Source organism: Puma concolor, unplaced genomic scaffold (genome assembly GCF_028749965.1).
Source record: "Puma concolor isolate L17-30 unplaced genomic scaffold, mPumCon1.1.hap2 unalloc_scaffold_7, whole genome shotgun sequence".
In the NCBI taxonomy this organism is placed as follows: Eukaryota; Metazoa; Chordata; class Mammalia; order Carnivora; family Felidae; genus Puma; species Puma concolor.
Window position 1 is genome coordinate 424095 of NW_028240280.1, and position 15292 is coordinate 439386.

The following is a 15292-nucleotide window of genomic DNA, read 5'->3' on the forward strand; positions in this document are numbered from 1 at the left end:
GACGAGTGACCACAACTGTCACCAGATCTGGAGGAAGCTTGTGGCCACCACCCCAGAAGGAACCAGCGGGACATGTGCAGTCAATACAATTCAAACAGTCACTTATCTTCTGCCCCGTATTACTGTAGATTCTACCTGTTTGTGACCGTGTATACAGGGGTCACACTGTGTACATCAACACAGAATGACCGTAGGTCCTCCTGGAAGCAGATAATGACAGAGATACAGAACTGTGATGGGTTTATTAGGGGAAATGAGGAAAAACAAAATAGAGGGGACAGGAATGGTCAGGGAAAGAATTCAGTCAAATACGCATATCAGACAACTTTTCTAAATATATCACATCACCACAGCCAGTGGTCACAGTTCAGGGTCCTCTTCAAATTTCACATTCTCCTGTAAGGCAAAGAGATTTTGGGTTATTGCAATGGGATCTTGTGTTCTCCTCTATGTATTTTCTCTTCAACAATATATCTGTGGCCTTGGATGAACACTTAATTGTGTGGCTGCATCTGTGTGTCTACCTCTAAGGGATTAGGACTGTCTTCAAATCTTAGATATAGATCCCTGAATGTACACACTATCACAGTTATCTTTTTCTTTTTCGTAAAGTAGGACCTGAATTTTAAAAGAAAAAACACAGGGGTCTTTGCCGTATTTTTTGAAACACGGATTGCCAACCTCTCAGCCTCAGGCATTACACTCTTAGTTTCATGAAATTGAATGAACATCTGTTGAGGACCTTCTGTGTGCAGATACATTCATTTCCACCCTGAGAAGGGTGAGTGTCCACTCCTCCCATACATTTTACAAATTCCTTAAGTGCTTCTCACCTCTTCATCGTACTGACCTCAGAAACCAACATTGTCCCTGTTTCTCAGATTACAAACCTGAGGCTCTGAGATGACCGCCGAGAGCTGGTGTTAGAGCTGACACAGCAGGAACACAGCCAAAACCTCAGGAGATTGCGAGGGAACTTTCGGAGACGCAAACCTGCAGGCAGGGTGGTGACAGCAGACGCAGGGGTGTGGTGACCAGAGTTCAGCAGGGGCGGCTCCTCCTCACCCCTGAGTTCCCCACCAAGAGTCTGACTCAGGCTGAAGGCCAAGGAAGCGGCACAGCTGATCTACAACCTGCCTTCACATTTAGTCTCACTGAGACACACTAACTTAGGCAGACAAGCGTTTCCTAAGACTAAGTTTAATTTCCCAAGTCTCCCAGAACATTCTTCATACACGTCCAGACCCTTCAGAAAACCAAGGGAAACAACAAAATTTATTTAGATTATGAACTAGGTGCACTGTGGTGACGTTGACATTTCAGAGATGATGACTGCATTCTACATTGTGGTTGAACCCGTGCAGCAGTCCTTTGCAGACTTCACACTGTCCTCATGCTCCCTTCCCAGTGTGTGGGCCCTGCCAGAAATGGCCTCCAAGTCCATCCTACTGACCCCAACGCCCTCCCCTCTGCACCTCCTCAAACTCTGCTTACTGTGCTCAACTTCCCTTCTATTCCTGCGTGATTCAAGTTTCCCCCAGTTTCGCACTGGATCCTTCACTGGTATTTCCACTCTGGTGACCACAAGGTCTGTGTCATATAATGCATGTGCCCCCTTTCAGACGGGACACCTGAGGCACCTACACTTAGGGGTGCATCTCATCCTTCACGGAGCTCAAAGCATTGTGTCTTTCAGACAGGCACCAGTACTCCTGATACATCTGCCTTTGTGTAAAACTCCTCTTTCTTGTAGACAAGAGAAACCTACAGCTGACCTCATTACAGGGAAATGACACAGCCCATTGTACACTATGTCCTGAGAAACTTGAGATATGTGACACTGTCCCCAGGCAGGTTTGCAGTTGAATTGCCAAGCCCTCACAAGCATCCCTACATCATTCCCACCAAGTCTTTCACCAAGAAGACGAATACGCTTTATCGGTCACTCATCCAGTTCAGGTCATCTTACCAAATTTAGTACGTGGAGGAGCTGGTGGAGGAGGTGGCCCATGGCCCGTGACTGGTGGTGAAGGGTGGTCCGTGGGGGACAGCCTGCAAGGCGATCCTGGGGAAGGACCAGGCCCTCTTGCATTCATAATGGCCTGCAGAACAGAAAAGAAAGCTATGTTCGTAGGACAGAGCAAAGCACCAACACCAGCAAAAAGTGGCAACAACCCAAAGAAGCAGTGCTCATCTCCTGCCAGCTTCCCCACCACCAGGTTCCAAGAGGGCAGCATCAGCGCCAAAATCTCTACCCATACTTTGGGTTCCACTTATAGCTTTGGGGGTGGGGAACGGATGCTATGGGGACAAACCAGTGTTCCCACATGTGTGCAAATGTAGAACAGCAAGCTCGTGTCCGAGAGGACTTATGGAAGGAGTACCAAATTAATAAAATAGCATATTCCTGATAGGAAGGCATTTAAGTCCAGAATCGCCTTCCACCCCACCTCCGCCTCCACCACAGAGGCTGCTTATTTGTATGTGAAGAACTACAGATTGAGAAGGAATGACAATCCCAGGCTCCACACATGGAATCATAGCCCTCGTGGCTCAAAGCTCTGCCTCTAAGCCCCCGCCTGTGCCCGATCTGCTTCTCTCCCGACAATGAGGTCTTCTCCTCTCTGCAAGTGCTACCCATGGGCACAGAGACATGTTCGGGGATGGGGATCCTGAGGTCATGCAGAGAACCTCGAAAAGCATGTTCTTAGAGAACATGTTACGTATACATGTTAGGTAGGCTTAGCTAATTTATTTGCATTCAGCGGTACTTCTCAGGTAAATACAGTACAACTCGCAGGGTACTTTTGTTCTCTAAAAGATGAGCTGAAATTCTAAATAACAGAATTAACACAAATACACTTTCGTTTCTGCTGTACATCTCCACTGTTACACCTGTAACAGTGACACAGGACACAAGAGAACGTGCTCATGTGAACACAAAGGACACAGTGGAGAATTACAATGCAGGTAATTACGGATTGTCTCTCTTCACCACGCATGTAGCAATGCGTGTTTTCTAGGACAAATATGTCACCTCTCGTAGTTCAGAATATGTATACCCAGGGCACACCTGAAGGGATTCCAGACAGCACGGTTACAAAAAAAAAAAAAAAAAAAAAAGGCTGAATGTTGATGGGTATTACATATACTTTGTCTAAGACCACTCTAAATGACACATACAAAAATATAAGTTGGAGTGAAGGCAGTTTGCATTTTCAAAACATAAGGATAACTGCCGATTTTCTGAACACATTAATCCCCTAGAAAGAAACAGAACAGGAAGAAACAGCAAGAGCAATGATTCCACACTGAGGAGGTCCAGAAAAAATAAGTCATGCCAAAAGACTTCCAGGTGGAGTGTGGTCTCTCCCTCCCTGGGTTATTTCCAGGTATATACCAGAAAAGCCCTTGGGTGCTCAGCCCTAGGCACGATTGGTTCTAAACCTTCCACAAGGAGTTGACAGGCAGAAAGGAGAGAACCCCATAGACACTTGGGTTAAGGCTGTGCATTTGGAAAATGAGAACAACAAGCAGACATATCATACAACACACAAAACAGACACAAAGCCAGGAGAGAGCGCTGAACAGAAAAAGGAGGGTTTTGCCAAAGAGTTACAACTGAAAATGTCCACAGCATTTACCTTGTCCTTCGTGGTCCCTTTGGTAGAGTCAGTGTTGTTGTTACTCACAGGAGCAACATGTGGATCCGCAAAAGGCCCTAGAAGGGATGGAGGTTTATTCTGATTTGAGTAGATTGTGCAGAGATTAAAAAAACAAAACATGGGGCGCCTTGGTGGCTCAGTCGGTTGAGTGTCCGACTTCAGCTCAGGTCACGATCTCACGGTCCGTGAGTTCGAACCCCGTGTCAGGCTCTGGGCTGATGGCCCAGAGCCTGGAGCCTGCTTCCGATTCTGTGTCTCCCTCTCTCTCTGCTCCTCCCCCGTTCATACTCTGTATCTCTCTGTCTCAAAAATAAATCAACGTTAAAAAAAAATTAAAACAAAACAAAAACACAAAAACAAAAACAAAAAAACCCAAAAAACAAAAACCACTCTCCTCATTCCTCAAGCAACCTAAACTCTCTGGCCCAGTCAGATCCCAAATCACATGCACAGGGTATCCCACATGCTTCAGGTGATCCCAAGGTAAAGGGAGAGCCATTCTTTAAACTCTGATGAAGCCCCATAAAAGCCCTGGTTCAGGTGTTTTCAGAACTCCTCAAACAACTGTGGATGACTGGGGGCTCAACTGGATGGATATACGTTAGGCTGAGCCTCATGCCTCCCACCGCCCTGCACGTGGACTGTGTATGGCACACATCTGCTGAAGCGCTATGCCTGCTTTTCTGCATACAGCCCCATTCCATCTCCACAAGAGACACCTGTACCAACACAAGGTGGGGGAAATGACCCAAGGATGATAAGTCAATCATGAGAAACTCAAGGAATGTGGTGATGATGGCAGGCATGTTCCTTTCATTTCAATGGTCTGTGGTACCACCTCTGCACCTTGTACAAGACTCAACAACGGGGCACCTGGGTGGCTCAGTCGGTTAAGCATCCGACTCCTGCTCAGGTCATGATCTCACAGTGCGTGAGTTCCAGCCCCACGTCGGGCTCTGTGTTGACAGCTCAGAGCCTGGAACCTGCTTCAGATTCTGTGTCTCCCTCTCTCTGACCCTCCCCCATTCATGCCCTGTCTCTGTCTGTCTCAAAAATAAATAAACATTAACAAATTTCTTTAAAAAAGACTCAACAACAACAAAAATTAGATGAAGGTTCTTTGTAAGCCAACTCATACTGCCCAGATCATCTTACCAAGTGGTGCAGGTGGAGGGGTTTGGGATGGTCCCGAACCTGGTACAGGAGGTGGATGTGCCCAGGAGATCATACGGTGGCCTCTAGGGTAGGGTGTGCAGAATCTTCCAGTTGATGGAGGAGGTCGCCACGGATCCACACTGCCCTGCAGAACAGAAGTGACAGCTATGTGCAGATGCCACACAAGAGAACCAATCCGCAAAGCAGATGAAACCCATAGAAGTACGGGTCAGCACCTGCCCCCTTCTCTGCCACCAGGATCCAAGAGATTAGCATCAGTACCTGAAAACTCTGTCCTGCCACTGGGTACCACCTACAGCTTAGGCAACTAAACGCAGGCGGTTAAACTACTGTCACCACATGTCCCTGCCCAGGTCTGAGAATTTAGAACAAAATGATCCCATCTTACAGGATGAAATAAGTAATTCCAAACTAATGAAGCAGCATATTCCAGACAGGCGGACATCCATGTCCAGGATCACTTTGCATCCCTCCACTACAGTGACGGCAAAAGCTCTGTTTTTGGCTTATTCCGAACACAGAAAAATGGACTGCAAATACACAGCTCATTCTCAGCACATGGAATCACAGCTACTCTTGGGGACAAGTTCTGCCTGCCGGCCCCACACTTGGCCCCCTCTGCTTCCCTCGCTGAGAAAGAGGTCTTCCTACTTTCTGCAAGTGCTGTCAAAGGCCAAGAAACCACTCGGGAGTTGGGGATGCCTGGAGTCTTGTAGGGGACCTGAGGAAATGTTTGCTGTGAGGAACATATTACACATCAATGAGTACTAGGCCCCCAAGTGTTTACCTGAATTCATAAGGAATTCTGGTTTTATGTACACTACAAGACACAGAGTAATACATCCTATGGGAAAAAAGAGGCAGACATTCATGAAACAGAATTAATGCAAATGTGTTTTGACTTTGGTATACATTTCCAGGGATGTGTCATGAGCGAAGGTATCAGCTCTCACACTGACTGGAGACAAAGAGAACCTGCTCATATGAATACAACTGAAGGACCGTGTGTTCAGAATACTTTTACCTAAGATACTGCTGGAAAGGATTCCAAACAGTTCATTTACCCATGAAGACGTGAAGGTGGTGAGTTATGACAATGACTTTGTCTAAAACCATCATAAATTGTACAAGGCACACAATATAAAGATTGGGGGAAGTCTTTTCATGTTTACAATGAACAGTCAGTCTTCACACATGAATAGTGTGACCAGAAAGAGGAAAGTAACAACAAGACTGATCCCACAGAGAGGTAGTGTGTTAGGAGTCAACAAGCTTAGAGACTTGGTATAGACTGCAGTGTATCTTCCTGTTGTTGTTATTTTGAACACAAGGGAAAAGCCATAGGGTGGTCAACTTCTAAGTTCCTTTGACTACTAAGCTGACCAGAAAAAAGATGACAGGCTGAAAAGAAAGCAGCCTGTAGACTCTTGGGTTAAGGCTGTGCATTTGGAGAATATAAACAGGCAGACATATCACACAACACAGAAAACAGGGATAAGGCCGCAGAGCATGCTGTTCCACAAATGAGGGTTTCCTGACAGACTTACAGCTGAAAGTGGCCCCAGCATTTACCTTGTCCGTCTCGGCATTGTTGGTAGACTGCTTGTAGTTGTGACTCATGGGAGTGACATCACCTTCGGCTAAAGGCTCTGAAATGGATAGAGGTTTACTCTGATTTTAGTAGACTGTGAAGATTTCACACAAAGACCACATTTTGTGACGTGTTAAACTCTTGCCCACACTCAGGACCAGGAGGAGAGGCAGAGAGTAACCCACAAGCCTCAGTTGACCCTAGTGATAAGGGGGAGATCCATCCCATCATATCTTAATGAAGAAACCATAGGGTCCTGGCTCATGTTCTTCATAATTAGTCAAATAACTTTCAACAGGGCAGCTCAAAGAGAAATCAGGAAATCGTCACCAAAACAGCCATTTCTCAATACACATGAGGGGTAAACTCAGCATCTCATTTCAGATAAAAATTAAAATGAGAGCGTCAGTTGGTGGATAACATCAAAAAACCTTCCACAGAAGAGCATGGGTGTGTTTCCTCTGACTCCAGGCAAATTGTTCAGTCTTTCAGCTTATCTATAAGCTGCCTTCCACATGGGAGCCAGTATTATGTAACTATTTCTGAATGGAACTGAACTTGACTGATATTATATTAAGGAGTAAAGGAAAACTATGGGTGTTTAGCAGTGAAGCCGCAGAGTTGCACTGATAACATCAGAGGACGAAGCTATTTGGAGCTTGGATTCAGGAATGTAGGTCTACAGTTCACAACAATAAAAAGAAAGGAACATTAAAAATAGTCAATAAATGACCTTCTCCTCAAATAAACTAAAGTCTTCACATTGAGTCCGGGTGGGAAGAAGGATGAGGCCCCTGTCCTGTCATCCTTTCCAAGCTCTTCACACAGGGAGATGCTAGAGGAGGTGGGAGGGTCACAGCCAGAGGAGGGGCATGAGCTCAACCAGTCACAGGGACAAGTGCCTCACTGCTTGTAGTACCAGAGGAGAACACCCTTCTGTCACCCCTTCAGACCACCTGCTGTCCTTAGTGTTTGCTGTTCTGTCCAGGACACACAATGAACACCCACAGGAAAAGGCTTTGCCGCAGAAATTAGGCTGCTGCACATCACCACATGCCTTTTACCTCTCCTCGCAGGGTTCTGCATCTCTGGACTTCCAGGCATTGGTCTCCACCTCCTGTATCCATCAAGCAGCCTCTTTCCTTCCATCCCATCCAGTCTTGGATACAGAAAAAGAATGGACTTCTATCAGAGTTGCAACACCACGTCCTCTGACTAGACACTAAACAGCACCGCTGTCATCCCTCAAAACACCCATAAAAACTCATGTCACGCTCCCACACCTGTGTTTCAAGCAGGCGACCTCCCGGCTCTGCTCCGCCATTTTCCTCTCCCAGATCCGAGTCTTGATCTAGGGGAGAAAAACATATCCACCTTCAGTTGTGCCAGACTGGGAACGAAAGAGAGAGAGGAGGAAAAAGGAAAACACTTACCCAGTTGTTCCGAACATTACGCTCATAAACTGCGACCTGAAAAAGCAACAATGAAAAGTCTGTTTTTAGGAATTCCAAGGGCCACTACACTCAACCACATGAGGTGCTAAGGGTTCACTATGTCAGGCAGAACTCACGTTACCTGGTGTGTGAAGGTGCGTTCTGCCTTCTGCAGCTGTTCTCGTGTTTGTTCAATTTGCTGTCTGTGAGATACAATTGTTTTCGTCAAATAAGGCCTAATAGTAGGTAGGATTATAAATAATCTGCTCATGTTCCCGTCATCCTCATATCTTCCCCCAATACAATTTATCCTTTCACATGAAACACTTTTCACACAATTCTAAATGTACAGAACCAAAGCTATTGTTCCATCCTCTCCTTACTCATTATTTCATGCCCGTAGGGTTCAGAGGTCATAGAATTCTTTTCCATTTGCAATCTTGCCCTAATTCATCATGTGACAAGTGACTTTCATCATAAAGCCAACATAAAGTTCTATTCTCCTTTCACTTGTGTACTCACCAGGTTTCCTAGGGTTGCAAAGGCCAGGACCATCAGATGGTACTACCTTGTTGATGGATATGATTTCATCCTATGACACACTGCTTTCCTATAGATTATGACAACTGACACCACCCCTCAGGAACGTTGGCATGGATGAAGTTTCTACATGGGCAGGTCAATGCTGGAGACCCAGAAATGTTTAGTAGCTTAATTGTTTTGTTCTTTCTAATACTTATCTTTTCCTATCTGTTAATTCTCTACGGATATGTCCTCTGAATTTGTGTTTGTATTACTATATTCATGGAGTCTACCCATTGTACAAAGGTTAGAACTAAGAAACGAACAGGGGTTTCATGAGCCGCTGCTAATTAGTATCTGAACTCACTTGCACTTGTGTATGTCCCTTGTAGCTATTTTCAGATTTTCCTCTGCAGTTGCCATCTGATTCTTCATTGCCACTAGTTCACAGTTTGTCATATCCAGATTCCTAAGATGGGAAAGATATATACATAGTCCAGTAGCCAAGGTCCAGAAATTCTGCCTTTTTCCTTCTCAGCTCTCTTAAAGCCTAGACTCAAATATCCCTATCCCCTCCCCCAACGATGCACAGACTGACAACACAGTCAGAGAAATGAAGACCCCATTTAATGTTAAAGAAAATTCAACCTCCGTCTGCTGCCAAGTCGCCTACAATCAGAGCCGCCTTTCTAGTCCTCTGCTTCTACTCCTTCATCGTCAAGTCATCAAATAACATTGCACCTTGTGCCTTCCCAGAGTTGGTCTTTTGTTTGTGATGGAGAAGGCCTATTTCAGGTCAGTGTGAAAACCTGTGCCTGACCAACTGTACCCACTAGGATGAGGCAGGGGATCATCATTGCCTTACACCTCCATGGGGCAGTGCACTGAATCTCAGTCCAGAAGTTGTACCCTGACACAGACACTGAGTATGAAAGACAGCCTTCCAGGATAAGGCTTCACCAGCATTGCAAATCACTCCCATACACCACTAAGGTTCAGGAGTGCAACCCCTGCCCACTCTTTCAAAGATCCTGGTGGAGGGAAAGGCCAATCTTAGAGTGGCAATATATGCTGAAATATAACATGGTGTGAACTGTCCCACAGTCAGGCTCTTATCTTCAGGAAACAGATTTCAGATGGAAAACTATCACCTTCATGGAGTCAGTCTACTTTAACAAGACTCAGTTCATTGACAGTGAAGGCAGCAAAGGGAAATGCTTAGAAAGGCTGGTTTGCTGTGTTGCCCTCAGACTATTTTGTCCATGGTGTTGCTTTAAAGGGTTTCAACTTGGCACCGGATGTACTCAAGAATCACATGCAAAACTGAAAGACTGTTAGTAGTGGACACAAAAGCACTAGACAGAGAAAGGTACATGCATTTCCTTCTGGCCTCTCAGGTAGTCCTTCAGCAAATGTTTTCTGGGGTGGCTGTAATGTAGAGGCTCTGTTGTAAGGGGGCGAAGATAGAAAGGTGGTCAGGGTGCTCTACCTGCTCCCACAAAGAGCTTACAAATTAACAAAAACAACATGCCAGTGAGACAGAGCAGGCTCCACCCTGGGTGTGGAAAGGACTAACAGAAGCTGAGCCTCCAGGGAAGACAAGGAAGCATTTCCTTTTCAATGTGAATGAGGGGCTCTAAAGGCCCTCCTCCTGAGAACAAAAGGAAATACTGGACCAAAGAAGAAACATGCACCTGGTGCACCAAATTTCTAATGAACCCATGAAGACACACTTCATACGAGTCTCACTTGCAGACTGGATGAAGAGATGCAGTACTGATGCCATCCCAACCCACAGTCTAGAAAGAAACTCCCATGGTTTCTGCAGCAAGGTAAGTCAATGTTTTCCCTAAATATTTTTGACCCAAGTCCGGTGCTGAACAAAGATCACCTAGTTCCGGCTGATAAGACAATGGGATGGGATTGAAACCTATAGGCCAATGTAAATGGATCCAGAGGGGAGCCTGTTATCAGTGTGCTTAATGCCAGGATCTTCCCTCTTCTACCCCAAGTACATGACACAAGAATGTGTGACAAGCACTAAGGACAGAAAGGAAAATGCAGGTTATAGGAAGCAAGGTAGGAAGGGCAGGCACAATTCTCCTGAATGTATTCGGCAGAAATACTCTGGATCCAATTCTAGAAGAAATATATTTATCTATAGCGGCCACCACATTCATTCATACAACAGTACTCGGGACCATTATCACATGAACGTCTTACTTTGCTGTAGCCATTTTTCTTTCTTCATAGGATTTATCAAGGACGTCTCTGCTCTCCTTCAGCCTTTTGGCTGTTTCTGCCCTGATTGCTTTAATAGAACTCACATCATTACGAAGGTCTTCCACGGCCTTTATCCTTGCTGTAAAAAAAATGGTTATTTTGTGCATGTGCATATGACCTGAGACTTGGTTTTGGGGTGACAGGAAAAGGGCAACTAGTGTGAAGGCAAGAAGGCATTCTTTCCCTTCCCAATGCAAAGTCATTGCCACCATATGGGGATTTCTCCCCAACAGACAACATACCTTCCAGTGCACGTTTATTGGACCTCCAGGCTCTCAGTTCCTCCAATTGACCGTTTGCATCTTCTGACTTTAGGACAGATATGAGAAAATACATTCAAGAAATAAGGATCGCACAACAATGTGAGTGCAACAGGACTGTGAATGGCAACAAAGAAAGATCCTGGGGCATAAATACAACAAGGACAAGGCAAAGAACATGGAAAATAGTTCCAGTCAAAGGGCTCACAAATGGCTTTCTTAGGAGAATATTCCTCTATGCACACTGAACATTGTTGAGCATTAAGAGAAGAAGGCAGTATACAATTTGCTATTGCCCTTCATCTCTCAACTATCTTGGGGGATTTTCTCCATATCTTGGAGGGCAGGTCTGAATGATGTGGTAATGACCTAGTTGTGAAAATAAAAGATACTTCCTAGTCCTTGAAATAGCAAACTCCTCATGGTGGTCCTAGTGACATGGCAGCTGTGCAGATGGAGGTTTGTCTCCCAGAGGCCCACTCTCTACTATGGTAAACAGCAAGCGAATATGCTATGCTCACCTCACCCAATGAACAAAAAGCCTCCAAAGTCAAATGACAGTAAAAGCAGCCAACTCTTAGCACTTCCTGATTCTTAACATTCCTCTCTCTCTCTCTTTCTGATTGCAAGGTAACATGTGCACTTTGAAGGGTGTCATTTAAAATTTTATTGAAGTGCTCAACTTTTCTGATGTTCTCCTTCAACAGAACATGTTGAATGAGTCATAACAATTCCTTAATTTTACTTGTGTGTTTAGAACGCAATCCAGGCAAAGAAAGGATTCTTACTTTCAACTTCAGAGCTTCAGCAGAGTGAATGTTACTTTCTCTCTTAGCTTCTTGAAGATGTATCTTTAATTCATTGATGTATATACAAAACATATGAAAAAGGAATCAGAATTCAAAAATAGCATCGTGGTAGATAAGCCTATGTCTGATGTGTGACTCCTTTCACAAATAAAAAGGTAGTTTTTTATTACATTTGTGAAGCGTGTCTTGAATTGGAAGTATTCATAGAACACATGAAATAGGTCAGTAGGATGAACTACAAGAGGTAAAACTAATCAAAATGAAGTCACAAGAAATATTTGAAAGGGCAATGCTACCTTCTGTTCCCACGTGGATATTGCTTCAGCCAGCTCTGTGTTTTCTTTCTCCAACGTGTTGATCTTTGCAGTTTTTTGCTGTAAATTAACTAAAAGGGGATAAAACAATTTTTAAGGTTGTTACCAAACCAGTGACATCGAATAATCCCACTGTATTAGCAGCACAGACACATGATCTGACACATGGGTGTAACTAACTTTTTAGCTTTCTCATTGTGCCTGAAGAAAGCAAGTTTCAGCAGCATTTTAAACCCAAGAAACCTCATTTCACTGACATTCCTATACGTGTAAGCTCTAGAACACCGACTCCTCTAACAGACACAAAGTGCAAACTCCTCTCACATTGGCCCAATGTGAGAACTCTCCTGCCCTGAGGTCACTCTTCTCATCACCACCACCGCTGCATTTACAGTGATGAACACCAACCAGTCTTTGAGGGCTTGTTAAGTGTCAGGTAGCCACCTTGCCTCTCAACAGACAGCACCACAGAATCACCAGAGTCCATGGGGTCCGTGCAGAATAGATTGCCCCCCATTTGCATCAAGTTCACTTTTCCCTGGCATGAATGGCTCCCTCCACCTCAGACTCAAAACCTTGGTTTAACCCTCTCCTGTGACACACACCCTGCCTGGCAATACCTGGCTTCTTTTCTAAGCTTAGGCTTCTTGACAGACTCAAAGAGGGTTTTCTCATCTTCACATCTCACCAAAAGCCAGGTCATGGCAAAGTACTCACTCCACAGCTCAGGCTCATATCATCACTTCTGTCCTAATCATTTCTAGGCAAAATTACACTCATTCTGTTCTCCTTCCTCCTGTGATGTTTTCCTCCCCTGGTCTCTTGTCTTAAGAGAGGCCAATCCCTCCACATTGTCACTTAGCCTCTAACAGGGAAGAGAACGATTTTCAAGAGTTAACAAATCAAGTAGACATCAGAAGTCACCATATTTATCCTTAGTTAAAAAATGAAAACCCACACCAAACACGAGTAATGAAAAAACATTACAAAGACTACTCAAACCTAAAATCTTACCTGGATATACTGGAGGCTCTGTCTGAGAGAGGAAGAAACAAAATTAAGTTTGAGGTCAAAACATAGTAATAGTAAAAACTTATTCTTCCTGATAAAATACTGAAAGGTCATCCAATGAAATCACAATGATCATTTTGTTCAGCATAATGAATTCATAATGTTAATATAATAAAAAAGTAGAATTTCATATTTAGTTCATGATTCTTTATAAACCATTTCTGATAAAAGCATAACGATTCAGAGCTTATTTTGACCAAAAGATAGATTTACATTATATTAAATAAATATCAAAATATTCAATTCTGTCAGTGCATAATGCGGACAGTTTTAAAAATATGTAAATAAAATATTTGTCTGATTTTTTTTCTCTTGTAGTCAAACCCAACATCCACACTGAAGTCCAGAACCCAGGATCATTTGAAATGCCAAAAAAAGAAAAAAAGAAAGAGAGAGAGAGAGAGAGAAAGGGAGAGAGGAAGAAAGAGACAGAGAGAGAGAGAGAGAGAGAGAGAGAGAGATGGAGGGGGACGGTAGGGGGGCGAGAAGGAAAGGGAAGGGATGGGAAGGAGGAAGGAAGTGGCAAGGAAAGAAAAGGAAAACCTTTGTATGAAGACACGCTTCTTTCATTCTCTAGAAAGCTTTCTGAAATGTTACACAGGGTTGGCTGCTTTCCGAATCAATAAACAATTACAACATGTCAGGTGCTATGATTTTCCTAGATCACTAAAAACAGAGGGTCTTCCAAAAACACATCATCAGATGAGAAAGAGAGTGGAACATGGCTAGGGCAAAAGCACAGGCACCAAAAGAAAGGATGGCTAACATTTCAAAAACAAAGCAAAAAGGGCTCCCGTTGAGAAGGTCTAAGAAAAGCAAGAGGAACTGAATTCCTGTAAAGGCACTGGTCTAAGGCAAGGGTTAACAGTTTCCATACTGGAGACTTCTGGGAAAGTGAACCAAAGAGAGAACAGGTATTAGGGAGTAATGGTTGTCTGGGCAAAAGTAGAAATAACCATTTAAAGCCTGACTGCACTAGGATTTCTATTTTCTAGGAGCACTAAAAGCACGTCAACCATGGAAAAAGACATCCTGTGATTGTCTTGCGTCCACTGAAAAGTAACAACCATAAGATAATGACTGTGGGACTGAAGGATGCTTCCCCACTCCCAGCCCCTCACCCTTTGGAAAAGTGCCTTTATAAGCCTGGCACACTACCCTTTTGGGGAGCGATATTCCTCTTTCTCGGTGGCTCCGCTGTATACAACCTATCTCTAATAAACGCCACCTGCTTTGTTTCCCTTTCGATCAGTGTTCATTACTAAGACACTGAGACTGGAGAACCTGGTCTGGGTGGCCCAGTAACACCCAGACCCAAGTCATCCCCTGATGAATTATAGCTCAATAAATTCTAGGCAAGACTCTACTTTAACAAAAGGTAAAGACACATTTTCTTGATCGGTAGGACGTATATCCCTATTTGAAAGTTTTGAATGATGATGTGATGCTGAAGCGAGCCCCAACATCTTGCCAGGATATTGGAATATCATCATGGTATCAAAAAGTGAGTCATAAAAATGTTGTTATAGGAAAGTGTATCTACGGAGGGCAAACAGGAAACCATGGATAGTCCTTTAATGTCACATGTTTCCTTTCCTAAGCAGGGGAAATGGAAAGAGAGATGGCCTTCCAAGTACTTAATATGCATGTTTTCTTTTTGAAGGGAAAGATTTCTAAATTGGCAGGAAAAGAGGAAACACAGCCACTTATAAATAAACTCATGCTCTTCTGTTCTTGCTTAGAAGGCCTGCCCTCCAGAGAAACTATTTCTCCAAAGCCTAATGGGGTTTTTCTGAAGACAAGCAATACAGATGAAGGGAAATACTCAACTACAGTGCTCTTCCTCCTTCCTATCTCATAGGGGAGTAAACTCAGCCTAAAACCTAGGGAAAGACAAAACTTGACACTAAAAGCCTTCACCTCAGTTTTTTTAAACATGGACGTGACCCCAAGCTTCCCCAAAAACTTAACAAGGTACCCTGAAAGGAAAAACCACATATTTTGAACACAGAATGCAAGCATTAAATCACACTTCCTATGGCAGAGATGGTGGGATAATCAGGCTGGGAATGTAAAACCGCTCTGATTAATAGGATAATGACTCTAATGGAAGAAGTAGTCAGTATGCAAGAAGAGGTGGTGAATGTGAGCACAGAAACGATAACTCT

General features: G+C 44.0%; 1 protein-coding gene and 1 long non-coding RNA gene across 4 annotated transcripts in view; one reads left to right on the plus strand and one right to left on the minus strand.

Annotated features, from left to right (window-relative positions):
* Positions 1 to 223: 223 nt before the first annotated feature.
* The window catches only part of LOC147571030 (transport and Golgi organization protein 1 homolog), a 494441-nt gene continuing 479372 nt past the window's right edge, over positions 224 to 15292 (minus strand). For all 3 annotated transcript variants that reach the window (XM_086696683.1, XM_086696685.1, XM_086696684.1), the window contains 15 exons: positions 13068 to 13089; positions 12036 to 12124; positions 11719 to 11781; positions 10913 to 10979; positions 10611 to 10749; positions 8755 to 8856; positions 8008 to 8068; positions 7866 to 7901; positions 7716 to 7783; positions 7497 to 7591; positions 6414 to 6490; positions 4821 to 4965; positions 3645 to 3721; positions 1970 to 2102; positions 224 to 993 (listed from right to left, as the gene is read on the minus strand). In XM_086696683.1, coding sequence (XP_086552809.1) covers positions 878 to 993; positions 1970 to 2102; positions 3645 to 3721; positions 4821 to 4965; positions 6414 to 6490; positions 7497 to 7591; positions 7716 to 7783; positions 7866 to 7901; positions 8008 to 8068; positions 8755 to 8856; positions 10611 to 10749; positions 10913 to 10979; positions 11719 to 11781; positions 12036 to 12124; positions 13068 to 13089 — 1290 coding nt within the window. In that variant the 3' untranslated portion in view covers positions 224 to 877. The remainder of the gene's footprint in view (positions 994 to 1969; positions 2103 to 3644; positions 3722 to 4820; positions 4966 to 6413; positions 6491 to 7496; positions 7592 to 7715; positions 7784 to 7865; positions 7902 to 8007; positions 8069 to 8754; positions 8857 to 10610; positions 10750 to 10912; positions 10980 to 11718; positions 11782 to 12035; positions 12125 to 13067; positions 13090 to 15292) is intronic.
* On the plus strand, positions 9952 to 11910 carry LOC147571031 (uncharacterized). The gene is made up of 2 exons (XR_015247799.1): positions 9952 to 10219; positions 10986 to 11910. It is a non-coding gene; the product is annotated as an uncharacterized LOC147571031 (long non-coding RNA).